We start from the raw sequence: 22,645 nt of genomic DNA, 5'->3' as shown, positions 1-22,645 counted from the left end.
GGGAAGTTGTAGCTCCTCTTGTCAAATTAAAAACAAATTGAATAGAAGTGAAAGTCTGAGAAAAGGTTTATTTCTAAAATTGCTTAAATTCCCATCAAAAAGTGATAACGCACGGCTGACAATGGTAATATATGGCTGTGATGTACGTATGCGCATCTCTAGCTCGTGCGAAATTAAAGGCGTGATAAAATACACATAGTTTCAAATGGCAAGGACGTTGATGCACCCATGGAGATGTGCATTGTACTGTTTGACATATTATGATGTACGTCATTCAATAAATCTTTAATGACACCCCAATCATCAATGTCTCTTATTTCTTGACTTTATATTCATATTGTAGACCCATTTCATGATATAAATAATTTATGTTTGAAGCTCTTGTTTTAATGATCTGCACTGTACTCAGATACGTTACAATGAGCGGACATTCACCTCGACAAGTCTTGTTCATTATCCCATTGTGACTTAACATGCTTGCAGTGCATATTCACTAATGCACCAACAAACATGAATTATTTGTGTAATGACCTTTTCATATAATTTATGCATTTGCTTGATGATTATGTGAATAATATTCCAGATTTGATTAGGTTAATGCTTTTATTTCAAGTACCGGTATATAGATGCTTAGGGGAATACCGTATTTCCGGCGATAAGGCCGCAGCGCCGTATAGGCCGCACCCCCGATTTTGACATTTAAAAAAAAAGAAAAAGATCTTTTGCCAAAGTCGGGATTCGATCTCTTGCGTACAAATGTTGATGTGACTAAAATCACCACCTTAAACCGCGCGTGCTGGATGCTTCGCGGTGGCTCTGTTAAACGGGCCCTTCTTTTACTTTTGCAATGCATTGGCACGAACTTAGATCAAAATCTGTCGGCATGTTTGTTTTTGGAAGTTTATTTTCGTCTTCATGTCAACAATGCAAGATAAAATTGTCGGTAAGATGTGTGGAAATGTATAGTTATTGTACCGTTCGTAGATCTAGTCCCATGTACAAATTCGTGCTGGTTTTGACTTTTTTTTTTTTTTTCTGTTTCGCCGTAAAGGCCGCACCCCGACTTTTTGATATTTTCTCTTCCAAAAATACTGCGGCCTCTACGCCGGCAAATACGGTACCCTAAAGTGGATGAATGCAGGGGTTGATTTAGCTTGTATTGTTGCAGAGTAGACTTTATATCTCATTAGTATAAAATTAATGGAGACAGTTTTCTATTTTCATACATACCTCTGGAATAAAACATCTAATGTATTTTTTTCCCTTTATATCTGGTTACCTACCTATAACTGCCGACAAAGTTTGAGGGGATATAAACCGGTAGTAACGCTGTCCTCCGTCTGTTTTTTCGTACTTCCATAACAATCTGGTTTCGGTTCAATAACTTTAGTAATAGGGTACATGGTATCAAAACACAGCCCAAGTTTGATTTTGGAGTATGTAGGTCAAAGGTCATAGCTCATCAAATATGCAAAAATAGCTAATTGTATATCAAAAAATGTGGTTTCCATTCGATGACTTAAATAATGTTTGACAGATTTTAATGAAATTTGATATGAAGGTACATGGTATCAAAATACAGCCTAAGCTCGATTTCGGAATATGTGAGTCAAAGGTCAAAGGTCATAGCTCATTGAATATGCAAAAAGTGCTAAATATATGCTTTGCGTTGCCTTGTTTCAACATCTATCTCAAATATCATTGAAAGGAGTTGAACGTTCAACCAATGATTTATTCATTTATTCATTTATTAATTCAACCAATTTAAGTGTAAATGGCCCTTTTGAACCTTGATGAGCATACATTACATTGAACATGCAAAGTAGCATTCCAAGTGTTGCATATACATGTACATTGAAGTACGGAAGGAAATGAGAGAATCTGATTCTATTGAACAACGGTGCTAAACTGTTATTATAAACCCTCAACAATCAATAGATCTGATTTTATAATGAAATTTTCAGGAAAGGAATAGCTTTTCCTGAATGATGGCTTGAGCCAAAAATTTCTATGTCACTGAATCATGGACATGCGAGTTTTCATTGCCTCGATCTATCTGGTCTACTTATGAAAAAATGCCACAGTTGTTGGCATATAGCTTACTTGAAATGGTTGTGTAAATCTTAATCAAATGGTTGGCTGAAAGCCAGTTGCATGTTATTCACTATTAGTAACTATCAACTTAAACTTGCATCTTGATGTAGTTAGTAGCACTATTATGTACATGCATGTACCTTGATGCAATTACAGAAAAATTAATTGAGCAATACACATTAATAATGTGATACATTTACATGTGTGTGCCTCTTACAAGTGAAAAGAAAAGAAGCAATATACTTGTATAATGCTCATTAGCTATTTTTTTTGTCTAACATTTTAGTAACGTCATTGAACTCTTAATTCTTAAGTCTGCATTCCATACCTTTTCAATAGCTTGCTTCTATTTAATACTTTAAATGAACTGCTCTTAAACATTTACACAAGATTAGTGATTATTGCACTTAAATTACTGCAAGTGATACCTTCCTAGAAAAAAGAAATTCAGTTTAAATTCCTAGGAATTTGTTTGCGTCGACTCTTTAATAGTCACCTCAAAAGCAATCTTTTAAAATGACTTACTTTTACAATTAAAATATTATAGAGCTTACAGTTATTTACAAGTTGCTCTGGAAAGCTCAAAACATAGATCTAGCTTTATACAATTAAATATTGAAATTGGCCCCTGAGGAAATATCACTGATCTTGTAAGAAATCCACAGAACAGTTCTCGTGAACAAAATTAATTTTATTCTTGCACATGAATCTATTGATCTGAAATGGAGTGAAAAAATTACCAATGCTATATAAGCAGACAACAGTTTTACAATAAATGACTGCATAAATGCTACTTGTATTTGTCTTCAGTGTTGCTTCCTTAATAATTATTAATTTGTGCGTAAGCAGGCTTACAAATGTACATCAATACATTGAATATTTAAATTTGATTATAATATGTATATGTTTTCTCATCTCACATATGATGCAAATCGTCTCTAGATGCATTGTAAATGCCAAGTATGTGCTTGGAAAATATGTACTTAGACACATATAGGTAAGAATAAGAGCTTAAGATATCTCATCAGGGAATATATGAATCATGATAAACATCCTGCAACACTTTGAATTGAATGTGTATTTGCCTGCAAGCCCACAATGTCCAACAGGACAAATACATGCATGTATGGTTGAACTGGTATAGGATTCTTAGGAATGTTAAATCTGAGATGCACGGCCCTACGTGTTATCAGTGTCTGTGATATGGTGTAATATTGAAGCTCTTAAAAAAATGGCACTTCAAAATGATCAAGAAGTGCCTCAAAAAAGTAAAAATCTTTGAGTGACCGGTTTTACCATACTCTATCGTTTTCCCCAATAGACTCTCTATAGTGCTATGAAAACCGTTAGGAAAACACAAAATTTGATTAAGATTTCCAATCATAAATATCTTGATAATCAGACAGACGATCGGCTTGTAAAAGTCATGGGTTCCTGACTTACATGTACCTAAAGGTTTATAATTATTATTGCAGCATGAGCTAAATCCAGGATTTTGTTTCAGAATCTGAGACAAAGTTCCTCAATCCCTTTAAGAAGATCCTTTGTTTTGCATGTGCATGTACATGTACAAGTGCAGTACGTACGTATGTAAAACTAGTCAAGTGTAATAAGCAAAATTAATAAAAGAGTTTTCGTCAGATATACTCCGAAGAAGAAACACATGATCAAAAATTCAAACTCTCTTTTTTCTTGTTCCATTCAACTTTGACATCCATGTAATCATGTGAATTCATTACAACTTATTTATCTTGCCAGCTAGCTTCCCCTGTGGCTGTGTTAATGTAATGCAAGTTGAAACGAAAGTAGCTTCTAAGCTTTCTAATTAGATCAAGATCATAGGGTCGTGCATTCCATTGGAGTGGAGTCCAAGTAATCACAGTAAGCTCAATTGCAGTTTTCGTTAAATAGACCCAAGCATACACCAATGCCATGTGCAATACATATGTGTGACTTGAAGGCTGCTCATTGCAATTTGATATTGTCTGCGATTTGCTAATGGAGAAGTTGCTTCAGATGCAAGCTTTAACATTTAAGCCCCATATTCCCTGCAGTATGTATGGATTTCATAATGTAAATATTTTGTCTTTATATTCCATTCCAATTCCTTGGGGCAAGAGGGCATCTTACATTAATAGAAAAAAAAACATTGAAACTGAGATTCATGATAGAGCTAGATTAGATTTCACTTAAAAATCTATAGTGTTATATATAGAGAAAAAAAATCTTTAAGTATAGACAAAACATGCATGTAGTAAGCAAAATGGATAAAGGGAATGATGAGACAATGATTAGAAGCTACCACTGAAATATTACGCATGTACCTATGTGAAAGGATGTAGAGAAGAACTTTACTAGGATCAATGGAGTGTCTGCATTTATCTCCAATAATCTGGAATATGAAGGCATGAAGTAATTCTTGTCACTTCAGAATGAAGAAAGAGAGCAGAAGAGAAAGATACTCTTGTGAACATCTTGAATACCGTAAATTGAATTGAAAACACCCCATGTCCATAATTCAATATTAATTTTTGATTATATTTGCCACTATACAAAGAGCCACTAGGAAAAGCGATGTCACCACTGAGTCAAATATCACAAAGGGTGACTAGAAGGGATGCATAGTGACCCCTATGTCAAGAATCACAAAGGGTGACAGGAGAAGGTTGAAATTACTGAGTCAAGTATCACAAAGGGTGACTAGAATGGATGGTGACCCCTAAGTCAAGTAACGCAATTAGTGACTCGAGGTAATGGTGACTCCTGAGTCAAGTATCACAAACGGTGACTAGGAGAAGAGATGGTGATCCCCGAGTCAAGTAACACAAAGGGTGACTAGAAGGGATGGTGACTCCTGAGTCAAGTATCATAAAGGGTTACTGGAAGGGATGGTGACCCCTGAGTCAAGTATCATAAAGGGTGACTAGAAGGGATGGTGACTGCTGAGTCAAGTATCACAAAGGGTGACTAGAAGTAATGGTGACTCCTGAGTCAAGTATCACAAACGGTGACTAGGAGAAGAGATGGTGATCCCCGAGTCAAGTAACACAAAGGGTGACTAGAAGGGATGGTGACTCCTGAGTCAAGTAACACAAAGGGTGATTAGAAGGGATGGTGACCTCTGAGTCAAGTAACACAAAGGGTGATTAGAAGGGATGGTGACCCCTGAGTCGAGTAACACAAAGGGTGACTAAAAGGGATGGTGACTACGTAAAGTCAAGTATCACAAACGGTGACTAGGAGAAGAGATGGTGATCCCCGAGTCAAGTAACACAAAGGGTGACTAGAAGGGATGGTGACTCCTGAGTCAAGTAACACAAAGGGTGATTAGAAGGGATGGTGACCTCTGAGTCAAGTAACACAAAGGGTGATTAGAAGGGATAGAGACCCCTGAGTCAAGTAACACAAATGGTGACTACAAGGGATGGTGACCCCTGAGTCAAGTAACACAACGGGTGACTAGGAGAAGGGGTGGAGATCACTGAGTCAAGTAACACAAAGGGTGACTAGAAGGGATCGAGACCCCTGAGTCAAGTAACACAAAGGGTGACTAGAAGGGATGGTGACTACTTAAAGTCAAGCATCACAAACGCTTACTAGGAGACACCCCTGAGTCAAGTGTCTTAATTGGTTTGCTTAGTGTATGTTTTAATCCAAAATACATCTGCTGTGTATGCATTATTGTGATTTGATTTGGATCGCAAACCTAAAGTCTACATGACGTACATTTAACAGTGATTATAGTCTGGTTTATTGTCATGGATCTCTCCTGCAGTGATGTAATTTAAGTCCTGAGCCAAACAATGAAATGGGTGGATGTTTTAGGTGGTGAGGTGGGAGCTAGTGATGGGTTGAAGTGAAGTGTCTGTATCTGTGTTAGATATCATACTGTGAAGGGATGTAAATGTCAAAGTATTAGCAGGAGGCCAAAAGACACATCTAGCGATCTTTATATTTCCATGTTGCAGAATGTAGATTCGATGTCATTTTCTGTCAAAACTAGACACTCTTAATAATGCCTTGAACATTTGCAAATTGTTAGTGAATGTCCTTCTTATGAATTGCAAGCATTTGCCATATTTCACCATCACATGTAAAACACAAAAAATATGACACCAGTTACATGCATGTATTGCTAGCTTTAGTGAGAAACAAAGTGATGTACGTATGTATAAAGTGTACATGTACATGGAAAATGATGTCCAAAATTATTTCACACATTCCTCTGTATCTGTAGATGTCCATGCAGTTCTAAAGGTCCACTGTACCTTGTATTATTTAGTGTTGACATATTTTCTCCTTAATTCAAGTATTTGATTCAATCAGGATTGAGGCAAAACGAGAAGTGACTATTCTACGTGGGCTGAATGAATTCCTTGTTAAATTCTATGGACCTAAAGGAAGTAAGTATATAATGATAAATCATTGTAGGGGAACCACCCAATACTGATTTGTAGGAGCCTTCTAGGACACTGTTCAATCCTTGTAATCATTAACTCTTTTCAACTACTGGAACTGGCAGTGGACTGTGACAATTAATTGTGTCATATACAAATCATATATTCCAAGCAATATTGTAGTCCAGGGGGGGGGGGGTGTTTCACAAAGCCTTTTTTCAATGACAAATGACAAAAGTAAGTGACAAATCTGCTGATGACCAATCAGAAGCAAGGATTTCAGTAGCTTATAACAAAAACTGTCATTTGTCCCCGATGACAATTTTTGTGAAACACCCCCCAGGACTTTTATCCAGAGAAAATATACTGGGTTATTATATTGAGAAAGAGGAATGAACACTGCCATTTATTATAGCTCCCAAAGGTCCTCTTTACTTCATTACAGGTACCCATATTGCATTTGCTCTGTATTGGACCAGGGTCCATGATTGGACATGATGTGAAATGGATTTTCTTGAAATGTCAAATTACAGCCTGTGTATAGTGATAAAAACAAAGAGGATACTTGGTACGTCTTCCCAACTGAAAACTCATTTCACTTCATGGTGATCCTGTATTATATAGAGGGAACCGGGTGTCAGTGACTTTAAGTGAATGATTACATCTCAGTTCTAATATAACCTACAATATTTTCAAATCGGGCAAGTATGGCGATTGTTATATTGGAGATATGTTTAAGGCCATTCAGGGCTTTAGAGTGGTCTGTCTGGAATATAATTTTCAGGGATGTCAGGCCTTTGTTATCATTAATAATTATATGGTGAGAATCTGTCACGTTTGATTGATGCTCTTCTGCAAATCACATGCATTAATGGCAATAAAAATGAACAAGAAGAAAATGGCAGAAAAAGATGAAATAGTGGTTGCAAAATCAGAAACACATTGATCAATGTAGAGTAGTTCAAGTCCAAGGGAAAGAAAGTAAAATTAATTTTTGCCAGTATATCATGGACAATGGATAAAATACTTATAGGTAAAATGTTAAATTGGCAACACATCTGATGTATATGTATATTGATTTGTTTTCCTATTCTATTGGGGAAAAAATATATGTAAAGCTTTTTACACAATGTATATTATTCTGGCCAGTATTTTGATCTTCTTTCCCTTGTGACAGTCAGAAGTATCTATTTTCTCTTACCACTTTCAAAACACTACTCTCCTGTTACCTTCCCATCCTCCTTTTTTCCCTGTTCTCACTCTCTCCTTTTCTTATTCTTCCTTTTTTTATTTTTTTTTTATCTCTGTATGTTATTTGTCATATTTTTGTTTTCAAATTCCTATCATCTTCTAATTGTTTTTTTGTTTGAACAACTTTTATCTTTTTCTCGATCTTTTTTTCTCCCTCTACTTTTCTTTTCTTCCTTTCTCTGTTTGTAGCGGCCTATGAGGGAGGAGTATGGAAAGTCAGAGTAGATCTTCCAGACAAGTATCCTTATAAGTCACCTTCCATTGGTAAGTACAGTCAAGCCTATACTTGTGCATGTAGGCCTGCCTACATCAGACCGAAGTTGCACAATAACCCGTTATTTTAACTAGCCCGATCTCAAATAAGCCAGCTAATTTGCTTCTTCAACAGCCCCCTTTGCAATTAGCGGGCTATTTGGTCGAGAAAATATCCAGAGAAATCTTGGTCTTGTTTCCAAAATTGCCTGTCTTTATCTAGTTTGTGATGAGCGTTTCGGTCTGGTGAAGACACAATTTCGAGCTTCGGGAAAATATCCTGAGTCTGAAAATAGCGGGTTATTTTGCAACTTCGGTCTGATGAGGACAGGCCCTTTGTGAGGCGTTTCTACTATTCTACTTGTGAGGTTAAATGTACATATCAGATATCAGGCTTGTACAAATAGCTAAGTAAGAATTTCTAGTTCTTCTTTTTTTTTCTTTTTTTGTTGTTGGTGGTTTCTAGTTTTATTTTCTTTATGCCGGCTTCATTGTGTTGCCTGTTATATTTTATTACAATCATTATTCTACTTCAAAATCAGAAAAGAATATAACACTGTCAATGATTAACTATCTGAAACTGCATTGCAGTCTTATACATGTATGTACAAGGTGTGTTCAATGGCTGTAAGGCTGTTGTGGGATCTAGAGGCAGTCTTCATATCTGATGATAACATTCATTATCATGGCCTCACGCCTAAAGAGTGGTCAAGCACCCCCTACAATAGAACTCCAATCAGTGTTTTTTTACTGTTCAAAGTGATAAACCATAGTGTTTATCTTGTATGCCATATTAACCACATAATAACCTTGGCTGATGAAACTTTGAACAGTGTGTCACACTTTGATAGCTGGAAAGTTTAAAAAACATATGTATACTGGTAATAGGAGACACGGTGACTCAGTATTAGTGTATATTAACATGATCATACATACATGTACATAGGGGGCGGGTACAGGATTCTGTAAAAAGGGGGCATATACGTTTTGCTGATAAGAGGAAAAAGGGGTTTATCCACAGAATTTTTCAGTGCCTTTTTACAACAACAAAAACTTCTTCAGACAGCTGAAACAATGGGCATCACCTTCAATCAAATATCATACCTGCCAACCCTCCCGAATAATCCGGAATATCCCGTTTTTCTGGATTTTTAGGACCCCAAAATGCGGGAGATCCCGGATTTTCAAAATTTCATTAAAATTTTTTTTTTTTTTAATGTGTGTTTGTTTGTTGCTTAAGCCAAATTAAGCTTGTTTTATCATATGCCGCGATGTGAGAGTTCACATATTGCGTGCGATGAAGGGCTGCATGATTGAGCAGCGAATTTGTATTCGCTTTTTTGCACAGATTTACCATGTATTGCCAGTTACACTGCCGCTGCATGTGCGAACGCCTGTTAAGGGTACAGATTTCTTATTTTCGAAGACATACCGTGCTAAAAATTCTTAATTCTCATTTTCAAATGTTGGCAGGTATGAAATATGAGGGTCACACCTTTTATAGGACAGGTGTACTACTTGGTTTTCAAGGGCTTGGGTTGGATGCACCGCCCCCCCCCCCCCTCCCAATCTGCCAGTGATGTCAGATTGTTAAGAATAGGTGGGTGTGTGCGTGTGGTGGGGGGGGGGGGAGGGTGGTACCAAGGACACTCATAAGAACTGTACCTTCACTTTGAGACCACTTGCAAAACAAGGACGTCCATGTTTTGAGAAAATTGTAGGCCCTTTTATATAGGATATGTTTATTTTGATGCTCTATTTGCTTGGAAAAAGTAGGTCCTTTGTTAAGCAGTACGTTTTGAGATTGTCCTCTGTATATTATATTCCTACATACATGTTTCCTTGAACTTGTAATAACTTACTGATGTGTAAATATGATTCCTTAATTTACACCAGAAATGCGTATGTGTGTAGCGATTATACCTCATCTTCCAATTTATGGCAAGGGAGCAAATATATTTATTAATCCCTAATTAATAATAAAAATTAAGTGAAATATAACCCTTGTATTGAAATTTTTGAATTAGGGTCTTTTATATCATAATTTTATCTTTAAAAAAAATTCCAGAAAAAAATGAATAAAAGTTTGACTAACCTTGTGAATGTTATGTATGATATTATTCAAATGAACAAATAGTGTGTAATACAGAGTAAGTAATTCAGTGACAGAGTTAGGTCTGAACAAAGCATAATAGAACCAAAAAGAAAGTTTTTATTCCTTTGTTGACATGCAGCTTGTATCTTCAAAATCCTCTCAAAGATATCTTTGACAGAAACCTGTGAGTTAGGGTGCATCTAAAACATGTTTTGTCTCAGTATCGCTAAGCTCATGATTTATTACTGTCTTTTTCTTGTTCTTTTGTTATCTTTGTTTCGATCCAGGCTTCTTGAACAAAATATATCATCCAAATATAGACGAGGCGTAAGTAATACCTTGTGTTTTGTAATATTATTCCCTTGCCTGGAGCACTTACATCTATTCACAATTATGATGTTGACATTTCCTGTTGTAATTATCCTCGTTTTAAGAATTAGTCCATTGTCAATTGGTCGAAAAGAGCTGTTATTGATATTTTACGAGGTTTTTCGGAAACATATATTTTTTAAAGTGAATGTCATAACTAAGAACATTCATATTGTTTCCAAATTTTAAAATGGGTCTAAACTTACTTTTCAGGCATTTTAGAAATGAGGATTTGGGCCTTTTTTGTGGGTTTTGAATTGGCACTTTTTCAATTGGTATTTTATAAAATATTACAAAAAGATGTATGACTATTTTCCCCTATTCTTTGTATACATATATGATATTGAAGATGATTTTGATGACAAAAAATTGTGAAAACTGCATATTTATTGCTTTTGTGGACCTTCAAACATATTTTATTTGACATGCCCTCAATGTCGAGTATGAGAAGATTTTACCTGCACTTTCAAGTTTTCGACAGTGTTTGACATTGATCAAAGTATAAAACAGTGGCAAATTGTTGAGAAACAACACAAATATGTTAAAAGTATCTAGAGAAAAGAAATATGCAACCCTATTAACACAATATTTTCTGTCAGTCAATCCTAGCTTTATGCTTGCAATGAGTAATGGATTACGTCAGTAATTTTGTCGTTGGTATGCATTTTGATCATCTTTGAAAATGCTGTATAAAACATTTGTAAGTGCAGATAACCATTTGTCATACTCATCTTAGAGGGCGTATGAAATAAAATATTTTTGAAGGCCTATATTAGCTATAATTATAAAATTTTCTGCATCTTTTTTTCATTAAAATCTTCTACAATATTATATCTATACAAATCTATTGCAGTTTAGAATATTTTGAAAAATTCATTATTAAAAAAGTCATTCAAAAGACCAACTCATCATTTTTAAATGCCTAAAATGTAACCTCAGACTCAATAGGGACTTTTAGATTTGCACGACGAGAACGTGGACTGCTAGGTGTGACATCCTTTTAAGGCACTGGCAGTGCCTGGCAGTGCCTTAGAAAGACGTCACCTGTAGCAGTCCACAATCTCGTCGTGCAAATAAAATTGGTAAGAATGCTTTAAAGTTTTAGTTGTGACATTCTTTTTTTCGTTTTTGTTTCCAAAAATTCTCACAAATTTCTATAATTGACCAAATGACAACAGACTAAATGCAGGCCTGATAAAAACCAGATTTAAATCGGTTTCCTGTTGTTTTTTTTTACCCCAATTTTTTTTTTTCCTGAATTTATCCCAATTTTCCAGATTTTTGTCCTTATTTTCTCTATTCTTCCCTATTTTTCCCTATTTTTCCCAATAAATGGGGGCAATGTTAGATGCAATTTTTTTCCCGCGAATCCTCTTTAATTTTTTTTACTCAAGGGAGGTGTGGTTGAGGGGGAAAAAAAAACTTTTTTTTTTAGAGCTCATTATCACCCCTGTAAATGACGTAATTTCTGTTGCAAAGTTTATGTCATTGTTTTTGCTCTCATTACATCACCTATGTTTTTAATGCTTGTTTAACGATTTAAGAAGTAATAAATCTTTGATGACGTATTGTATAGACAGTGGGAATTTTTAATGTATATCCCTTGCTCTTTAGAAATCTTGTAATAAATATTTGTGTATAGTAATAATATTCAAATTCATATAAAAGAGACTTTTATGTGTTGAATAACAGTCAAATAAAATAGGTCATGCCTGTTCATCATCGAGTATAAAAGAGATATAAATTTGCTTTTACATAAGTTTTATAAAACACATCGTCAGGGGAATTAATGTAGGCAGATTGAATTGCAAGTATTTCAAAATCAATAGAGAATGTAGAACATTTTTAGAAATCTGGGCAAAAGATGTGAAATTCACTTCTTCTTTTCTTCACTTTATTTTTTCCTCTGCAGTTCTGGGACGGTTTGTTTAGATGTAATCAACCAAGCATGGACACCGTTGTATGGTAAATCTAAATCAATGATAAGCGATCATTGAAAATAATTTCTTTTCAATTTCTAGAAATAATAATACATGAAGGAGATGGTGTATTTAGCTGTTTTTTATGCAAAACTCTTATTCAAGAGCCGTCCATGCCACTGTTTGATATCTCACCATTTACTGGCATTTCCTTGCATTTGTCTCTCAAGGGACGTAAAAATGTTGATCACAAATCTACAGAAGTGATATATTTTGATAATTCATTATTGAAGGAAAAAAATATCTAACAATTTTAATGTTGAAAGCAAACAGTGGCATGAACAGCCTGCCATATTTAGGTCCAACTTAAAGTCGATCTTAGTCTTTGTGAAACACTTCCAAGGTCGTTGATTCTTTATTGAGTTTTGTTCAAAACTATGCTCAAACGTGCATTTCACTGTACAACGTTTACCTTGACATTTCTATATACAAAGTTGAACGTTTAGAGTAGGAAAAATGTAACTAGTTATTGTGTAGCTATACAATGAATTCAGGTAGTCTGAATGTAGGGTTTAATTTGTTGATTATTATAGGTAATGTATGGAGCAATGACCAAATTCCTTGCCTTGCCCTCTATTGTTTGTAGCTATTCTTACAGGTTAGAGATGGATATGATTGGCACACACACGCTAACTTTAATATTAGATCTATTTTTATGCCTCCGTTACGAAGTAGCCGGAGGCATTATGTTTTCTGGTTGTCCGTCCGTCCGTACGTCCCGTTCTCGTGATCGCGTTATCTGAAGAACCGATTGATGGATTCCTGCCAAACTTTGGTCATGTATGTATCTTGCAGAGCCGATGAACTGATTAGATTTTGGGGTCACGAGGTCAAAGGTCACAGGGCTCATTATGTATGCAAAAACAGCTCGTGATCGCGTTATCCAAAGAACCGATTGATGGATTCCTGCCAAACTTTGGTCATGTATGTATCTTGCAGAGTCGATGAACTGAATAGATTTTGGGGTCACGAGGTCAAAGGTCAAAGGTCCCAGGGCTCATTATGTATGCAAAAACTGCTCGTGATCGCGTTATCTCAAGAACCGATTGAAGGATTCCTGCCAAACTTAGGTCATGTATGTTACTTGCAAAGCCGATGAACTGATTAGATTTTGGGGTCATGAGGTCAAGGTCAAAGGTCATGTGGCTCATTATGTATGCAAAAATAGCTTGTGATCGCATTATCATTAGAACAGATTGATGGATTCCTGCCAAACTTAGATCATGTATGCATCTTGCAGAGCCAATGAACTGAGTAGATTCTTTGGTCATGAGATCAAAGGTAAAAGGTCATGGGCTCATTATGTATGCAAAAATAGCTTGTGAACACATTCTCATTAGAACTGACAGATGGATTACTATTTAACTCGGGACATCTTGCAGAGCCAATGAACTGAGTAGATGTTAGGGTCATGAGGTCAAAGATCAAAGGGTCATATATGTATATGAGAAATTGCTTGTAATCACAATATTCTGAGAACCTGTTAATGGATTACAATTGAACTTGAATTTGAAAAATTTCTTCTGTTTTGGTTTGTAAATTGCTCTATGACGGAGGCATCATTTCGAATGCGCGCAGTCGAAGTTCCATCTAGTTCTACTATATGTACATACTTTTGTAAAATGTGCAAATTGTAGAAAAAATGTGGGGAAGATCTTTTGCTATCATTGAGGTTTCTATGATTAGTAGATGCATCAAACAAATATATATTCTAACCTATATGTATGCTCATTGCATTGTCTTTTCAGATTTATCGAATATCTTTGAGCAGTTCCTTCCACAGCTTCTGAGCTATCCCAACCCGATAGACCCTCTCAACGGAGATGCTGCAGCACTATTCTTGCACAAACCAGAAGATTACCAGAAGAAAATCAGGGGTAAGTAAACCAGCAGGTGAATGTAGGTAGGCCTACAATTATTGGAAGTAACTTAAAAGTTAAAGGGATTGGATAAGTTTGTCTGAGATTCTGAAACATAAACAAAATCCTGGATTAAAGATAAACTCCAGTTCTGGTAAAAAAAAGAAAATTAATTCTCACAGAATCAAATGAAACTTACACTGAATGTTCAAGATTACAAATAAATGACATGTGCCAAACAATTTTGGAAGAAAATGTATACTGGCTGAGTAATGAGCATAGAAAGACAAGGACATAAAGGTAGTACTAGCCCCGACACCATGTGTGTCGTCCCATATATAGCTTTCTGTGTACAGTGCTTGTTACTTTACCAAGACTCGGCCAAATTTATTATGATTTTGATGACTCCAGAACCTTGCAGTGCACACCAATACTTACATGCTACATGATCAACTGTTTCTGATCCATTTCACACCTTTTCTTTCACAATGCAATCGCATTACAAGAACTGGAGTTCTTTAAGCTCATGCTGCAATGATAATTATAAACCTTTGGGCAAGTCAGGGACCACATGAATTTTACAAGCTGATTGACTGTTTAATTATAAAGATATTTATGATTGGAAATCAAAATCTAAAAATTCTTTTTCCTAACGGTTTTCATAACACGACAGTCTATTTTTTGAGGCACTTCATGATCATTTTGAAGCGCAATTTTTTTTTAGGGCTTCAATATTACACCACATCACAGACACTGAATACAAGTAGGGCCATGCATCTCGGAATGGAAGGCAAATATCAACAAGTAAGACACTAAAGTAGGTCTAGATCTAACATAGATCTAGACTCAAGTGGGTTTTCGGCTGGGACCTATTCTATAGACACTTACTTGACAAAGGATGAATCAAACCAAACCAAACATCAAATAAAATCTATATATTTGGGGGATCAATTTAGTAAGCCTCGGTCCTTACGTGGCCGTATAGGCTGCACTGGTGGCGGTACACCGCACAGGATGCCATACGGTATACCCGCCCAGCGGTGAGAAAAATCACCCAGCCAGAGGCCGGGCTGTTTTAATTTAGACATGAAATAAGAAGGGTTATAAATAATAGCTTGATTATGCATAATTTATTAAAATTCCATATGATTAAAAAAATTACCCCTCGACCATTTTGCATCTTACCTAGTCGTTGTTCCAGTAAATTGACTTGAGTGACTCTGTCCTTGAACGTCGCAGGACTGTGATGACTGTCTAGATTAACAGAGATTGTGGTTACAGCATAAGTCCAAGAAACCTCCCCCGCGCCTAAAAGGCTGGCGAGGAATGGGGGTGTGATGGACTTAAAAAGCAGCGGAAATCTACTTTTTATTGATCTATATTGGTTATCGGGTGGAATCGCGATATGATATAAAGTAAACTTGTATGATTAGAGGCGATATTTTGTATCATTGTTTTCTGTGTTAATTATTAACATTTACTTCAGGTAAAATTTTGTTGGCCAATCTAATTAAATATGTACTGTGATCTAATGTGATCATAGTAGTACAGTGTATTAGGGCAAATGGCAAAGAGTACGCTATAGAAATTTAATCATTGCAATTACAGACATTTTTGAGATTGAAGTGATTGGTGAAATCATTCTTGATGAACAGAGTAAAGTGACCAGGGTAATAGTATATTTGTAAAGCGCTTGGAGACATTTGTATTAAGCGCTATATAAAAGCTAAATATTATTATTAAATATTATTAAGTGTCAACCAAGTAAATGCACTTGAAAACAAATTAATTTAAAAACTGATAAGATAGTTAATTAATATCATTGGGAGAGCCAGATAGATTTGAATGTGAAAAGTTAGGAACCTGACTAAAACTTCTTTATTCCATCTTCTTTTTACATTTCTTGACTGTGCAGAATATATACAAAAATATGCAACAGAGGAAGTACTGGAAGAGCAGGAGAACCCTTCATCATCGAGTGAAAGTTCCATGAGTGATTTTTCAGAAGATGAAACAGAAGGGATGGAGCTATAGCCCCAGCCCCCTCCCTCTTCCCTTTTATTCCTACCCCCCCCCCTTGTCTCTTGCAATCTTAGCCCCCATTTTGTACAGTAATCCCTTAGAATTGAAATGTTTTTAAAGAAGGAATATGGAAATAATGGTTTTATTCCTGTTTCCAGACCTTGTTTACATTGCTAAGACTTTGTTTGACATCTAGCACAAAAAATGTTCTTCTTAAATGGTTGCAGTACTCATTGTCATGGGTCTCCAGAGGCTTCAAATCGTACGATTATTATTGGACTGTAGCATTCATTATGCCCAGTGATGCATCGTGTAACTGCGCCATTATCAAGCATGCTTTCAGGAAAGAGAGAAAGTCGTACGAGGATCATTTCTGATTTGGTGCTAAAGCTCTTCGTTGTGACGTGGTATCGGTAGACAGCTATAAGCTTTTGCTTCAAACAACCTTGATGTCCAAAGTCTGGTGAAAAAAGATGGGGATAGGGTACCTGGCAGTGTGAAAGGGGGCATCTCACTTCATATGATCATCTACAGTATACATACAGAAACACTGCACCTCAACCTTCGATGCACCACGTTCTCGGAGTTATTCACATAACTGAACTTCTGAAGACTATCTCCATGTTCACTTGTACAAGAAAAACCAGTGCAGCATCTTGAAGTGGCTTGCACCAAGACGATTGGTTAACAATGTAACAAACCAGGTGCAAGAATTTTACGACGTCCAGGTTTGAATGCAATACCACTACAACAAGGACGGCTTCATGAAGAAATTATTGCATGGTTCCATTTAAGAAAATGTAGAGAGAAAAAAAAAGGACAAAGAGTTTATTGATCTTTGACATGAATCATAAATTTCCCGGCAATGTAAACATGGTCAGTGTTTGACCCTCCTCGCCCTCTGTGCCAGTTCTCTGCTGTCAAATCTTTTTAAAGATCTATTTTTAAAATGTATCGATATGAATAGAGTATTTATTTGAAAGAAGCAGGATGGGATTTTGTGACATATCTTCTTATTTTGTTTTTGGTCTCCTGCAGATGTTATACAAAAGTCTGAAGTGTTGTGCCATGAATGTATCTTGTCAGGTGTAGTTATACTCAATCTAATCAACATATTTATCCTTTTTATCTTGAAATCTAATCTTCTTTTGATTAATTTTTCTAAAACGTACAAGAGGATGCTTTGATTACCATGCATTAGCTGCATAGAATGATTTCAGGCTTTCAGTGCAGATTTTGTTGAAACAATCTTGTGTTTTTTTATGTGTGATCATGAAGATGGTATACTTTCAATCCAAAAAGTTGCGCTTGCATTAACTTTGCCATTGCTCCAGACTGGGGAAAGTTTTGTGCTCCTGCAATAATTGAATTGCCTTGCTTATTTTCACTAAAGCTATGTCATGAAAACAATTTGCAAAAGTTTCTGGTTTTAAAATAGGTGAAATGAAGATTTTTTTAAATTTTATCATGGATGTTTATTTATAACTACTTGAAACCCTTCAATACAAATAAATTTGAAAAATAAATTAGAAATGAAGCAACAAACTACAAAACTATGAATACGGAAACTATTTAGTTTTTATCAAAAATGCCTTCAACTTTCAAAGAACAAAAGAAGCTCTTATTTATCAATTCTTAGTAACAGGTATGGAATGTATTTCTATGGGAACAGTAAAGTATGACATTTCTGTAAGAAATTAAGTAAATTGATATCCTTCATTCAACAATATTATCCCAACCATGAGCTTGTGTGAAAGGGAGTTATTGAAAAAAAAGTATCCTAAGCGGTGAACACAAGTTATCCACTTCTATTTTATTCTTAAACATGTATTTTGATTTGTACACTTGTGAAGTGTTCTTAATATTTCTTATTTTTCAAGAGAATAACTTGTTATTGGTTTCAAAAGCTGCAGGTCTAACCAAATTGTACAGTTACCATCCTTTCTCGTTTTTTTTTTTGCTGCTGCGGTGTAAATTTTGTTGATTTTATATTCATGACGGTTGGAATGGTAAAGCAATGTATTTGATGGTTTCGTTTAATCTACGTGGCTCAAGAAGAAGAAGAACAATAACATCAACAACAAGAAAGACTTGAGCTGATGTTCAGATGTATTTTCACTCAAAAGAGAAAGTTGATGCTGTTCAGTGCAACTTTTCCCAACTTTGTGTGCAATTGCATGAGTGGGGTAACTGGGTCACACATATATGAGTCAACCATGCTTTTAGTTTGCAAAACAGCACATGAAACCAAATTTTATTTCATTTCCATGAAATGGTCACGTTTATTGATAGAGAAAAGTTCAACAAACTCAGCTGTGTATTTGGAATGAGTTTACCATGCAAGTTGATGTCAAAATAGAGCAATAGTTGTTACAGTGAGGTCATACATAATGTTTAAATGTCTTCGTTCAGTCTACATGTATGTGTCCAGCTAGTATGCATGTATTCACAACTTGCACATTGCACCAATAACACAGTCTAAGTTTTGCTAGTTATAATTGTATATGGTCAATACTTTCGCTCACACAAATAAGTGTAGAAAAGGGTTCCATAATGAAAGTCAATATTCAGGTTATTTTTTAAAAGGTAAAATTATTGATTTACACATACAGGAGAATAGTCACCTGAATGAATGAATATAGCAATATTTTTTAATACCAAAAGTTGTTTTTGTTTGGAAATACATGACTGAGCATACTACCAAATCAAACCCATTGCATTAATTCTTTAGCAGTTGTCTTCTCAAGACAACACAATCATCTTGTCATGAAACCAGTCTGATTTTTTACCCATATCCAAGGACTTTTTATCTTCTTTTTTATATGCTGTCTACATAAACATTTTGACATTGACATATGTCTTGTATGTGATTTTCATACAAAGTCACAAATCATCATCGTAAAGTACCACATGAATGTGCGTTTTTAATTTGAAAGCTGAGTAAATCCTATGAAAAAAACCAAATATCAAAAGTATATGGATTACTAACGAATGGCAGATTTCAGAGAAAGAATGTTGTTAGGGTCTTAAAAAAAAATTGATATCAAAAGTCCTCAAAATTTTCTATGGGTGGGATTATAACCATTACCCCAAAACTAAATTTTTTTTCTTGCTAAATCATTTCATGAAATATCTGTTATTCCATTTTGAAGGTTGAGATTTGTTGCATTCTAAGCTTGACTGAAAATGCAAATATAGAAAGACAGAAGAGCGACTCCGAGTGAGATTCATGAAAAAGATCATGGAAAGAAAACAAACATTTGTATTGTATAACCTGTTCCAGCCTGGCACAACCTATATGTAATCTCCCCCATTCCCCTATCCTAATCCATATCCTCCTTTTTTTCTATCTCATTTATGTCCATTATCTCTATTTGTATATGTTTACCTCTGTACATGCATATTATATTTAAACAAACATATGGAGAGAAGATTTTTGCTAGAACTATTTAATTACCGTAGTTAGAGTGTGCATGTAGATTAGATATTGAAATGTATTTCGTAGGAGGAGGCAGGTAGGAGGGTGATTGATGGACTGTGGAACATGCCAGTTTTTAAATGACGAGTATATATATTGTATTCTTATTACCATCTGTATTGTGTATTGTGTGGGAGGAATGATTGATTCGTTCAATACGCATAATGGCATTTATGTAGAATTGTCTGTATTTTTTATGTAGGCAATGGAGAGGATTGTCTGATGCACATTTATGGGTTGTTTGGTCAGTTTTTTTGTGAGGTTTCATTAAATGTGGTGAATAGATGCTGGTTCAGCAAAATCCTGCACCCCGTGTTTCCTAATATTGCCTAATACTTTGCAACGTTCTTGGATAAATCTGATCTCAATCTCAATAGAGATGTCACCCAGATGTCTATTTTGTTTTTATAATTTTAGTAGCATTTTAAAAAATCATTTTTAAAAGCAAAACATTTTCAAAGAACCTGATTTTTTTTAATAACACAGAGATAAAAGATCTAACCCAATTTTACATGTGCCAATATTAATCTTTTAACTGCTTGTACCCTGTGTAATGACCAAGAGTGATATTTATTGCCTTGGTATTAAGCAGTAAGGATTGTACCTAGGGGGTGTACATGTTTGAATATAGAATGCTATCCATCAAATTAAACTGTGTGCTTTAGGATTTTTAATAAGTTATTTATTTATTTCCATTTGTCTATCTGTGACTTCAGCATGTATCAAGTAGTAGAAGTACATGTATTACTAATCACTTTAATCTCAGTATATTTTATGTTTTTTTTTAATTTTCAATTGAATGATAATCCTACCCCAAGAAGCTGGAAGATTCGATGGTAGAGCAGTGGTCTTGTTAGAAAGAGGTCCTGTGGCCGAAACCAAAATGGTGTATTATTGAGGCTTTAATCGAGACACGTACATTCATTGGCTTAAAAGCTAAGAAATCAGCATTGAAAGTTTTATATGTAATTCTCTTTTTTTCTGAAGTCCTGTGATATACTGATGGCTAAATTCTCCAATTTCTTTATTGAATATTGTCTATGTGGCCTAATTTACATGGATTCTTAATCTGTTGTAGTGCTTCTTTTAATTTGTCTGTTTACAGATAGCATCATGCCACATGTAGTATAAAATTTTGAAAAGCCTCAATCCCATGTGCTGTTGTATCTTGTTAAACATTACCTGACCAGTATTGTTTATCCACTTAGATTCCATTTATTTGTCATTTGAACTGGTAATAACATCCCTATGTATTATGATACATGTACAATGTATATTGTGAATGGAAATGTTAGAACTGGCTGTACATATCAATTTGTACATTAGATAGAATGGGTATAGAATGAAGCACTGTCAATGTCGAAAAAGGCTCTGCGTGGAACCCTTTGAGGTTATATGAAGAAAGGTAGAAAAAGAGAACCTGTGAATGTCAATCTTTCATATTTTAAAAGCAATTCTGGTGTCAATGTTGTGTTTATTTTGTGTATATGCTCTATTTCATGTCAAAAACTAACCACATACAAACATACACAGAGATGAAAAGTTTCATGTTTGATGGATGGATGTAATTGTAAGACATTAAAGGTTTATATGATATTAAAGATTGTGATGATGATAAAGAGAAAGGGAGAGAGAGAAGGGGGTGGAGAGAGAGAGAGAGAGAGAGAGAGACGGAGGGATGGGGAGAGAGAGAGAGAGAGAGAGAGAGAGAGAGAGAGGCTTGTGATGATTTAAAACACGGGATTGATCAAGAATACTGTGATGATGGTAAAGAATATTGTAAGGATATGGATGGTGATGTTATTATGAATTGTGGTGATGCTGTGGCAATAACCTAGGTTCCTCCTTTGAGGGGGAGGGGGGAGGGAGGGGGCATTGACAATGACGATCTTCTGAGTGGATGAAAGGCAAATTAATAAGGCCATCAATTAAGGGGGTGTTGAAGGGGATCATAGTATTTTTCATATTCCTTTCTCCCTCCTTATTTCTTCTCTCTTTTTCTCTTTTTTGTTGTCTCGCCCATCGAATATGAGGTTGTAGTATTTTCCTCATTTCATCTTTCTTTATTTCCCAATTTCATTTGTTACTTTGCAAACCCAATTTGGGAGGACATTGCCCTCTGACTTATGCCAGGCACTGCCATCCTAGCTATGTGTCAACGAGTGTCAGCTTAATGGCGTATTGGCACTGGACACTGCAGTTATCCCCGGTGACTCGCCCTAACTTCCCAGAATTTGGTATAGAACTCTCTTTGTTTTATCCTGCCTCCGTAGAAGGATGAAAACAACATCTTCTCTCTAACTCACACTTCTCAAAGTTCTTCATCGAAGCAACACGTCAAGTTGAGAATATCACCTCTACCACCACAATTTGCTTCATGCATACACCAGGAGCAAATCCATCTTCAATTCTAACCTCCTTCATATCAATTGGAGAATTCTCTTCCGTGCCTATCACCTCTTTTATGGCACATCAACTCTTTCTCTGCCGTCTTCAAAGGACGGGCAGTCTTGCAGTGCAGTGGAACGTTTAAATCAGGACCCGACATGATTCTTGATTCTCCGCTGGGAGCTGCCATTTTCTTAGTTCCGTTAGCTCTTTTCACACACGAGCTCGAATCATTGTAGCTCGTCTGAACTTTCATCAACGAGTCCAACTCACTGCAACTCTGCCCAAGACGAAAATCCAATTGAAACCAATTGAACACCAATTGAAATTTCAATTGGTTTCAATTGGTTTCAATTGGTCTCAATAGGTTTTAACAGGTTTCAATGGGACCTCAGATGTTTTCAATTGGTCCAGATTGGCCCCATTGGACAAATTGGCCCCATTGGCCCCATTGGCCTAGG

At 35.7% G+C, this 22,645-nt stretch overlaps 1 protein-coding gene across 1 annotated transcript in view; it reads left to right on the top strand.

Moving 5' to 3' along the window:
• The window catches only part of LOC578542 (ubiquitin-conjugating enzyme E2 H), a 30,001-nt gene extending 8,751 nt beyond the window's left edge, over window positions 1–21,250 (top strand). The window contains exons 2-7 of the mRNA XM_778705.5: window positions 6,421–6,497; window positions 7,932–8,006; window positions 10,377–10,416; window positions 12,371–12,423; window positions 14,186–14,314; window positions 16,212–21,250. Of these exons, the coding sequence (XP_783798.2) occupies window positions 6,421–6,497; window positions 7,932–8,006; window positions 10,377–10,416; window positions 12,371–12,423; window positions 14,186–14,314; window positions 16,212–16,330 (493 nt within the window). The 3' untranslated portion in view covers window positions 16,331–21,250. The remainder of the gene's footprint in view (window positions 1–6,420; window positions 6,498–7,931; window positions 8,007–10,376; window positions 10,417–12,370; window positions 12,424–14,185; window positions 14,315–16,211) is intronic.
• Window positions 21,251–22,645: the final 1,395 nt, after the last annotated feature.

This window comes from Strongylocentrotus purpuratus, unplaced genomic scaffold (assembly GCF_000002235.5).
Source record: "Strongylocentrotus purpuratus isolate Spur 01 unplaced genomic scaffold, Spur_5.0 spur5_contig_858, whole genome shotgun sequence".
NCBI classification, from domain to species: domain Eukaryota; kingdom Metazoa; phylum Echinodermata; class Echinoidea; order Camarodonta; family Strongylocentrotidae; genus Strongylocentrotus; species Strongylocentrotus purpuratus.
The sequence above is the reverse complement of the archived record's forward strand: the minus strand, read 5'-3'. Positions and strand labels throughout refer to the sequence as shown.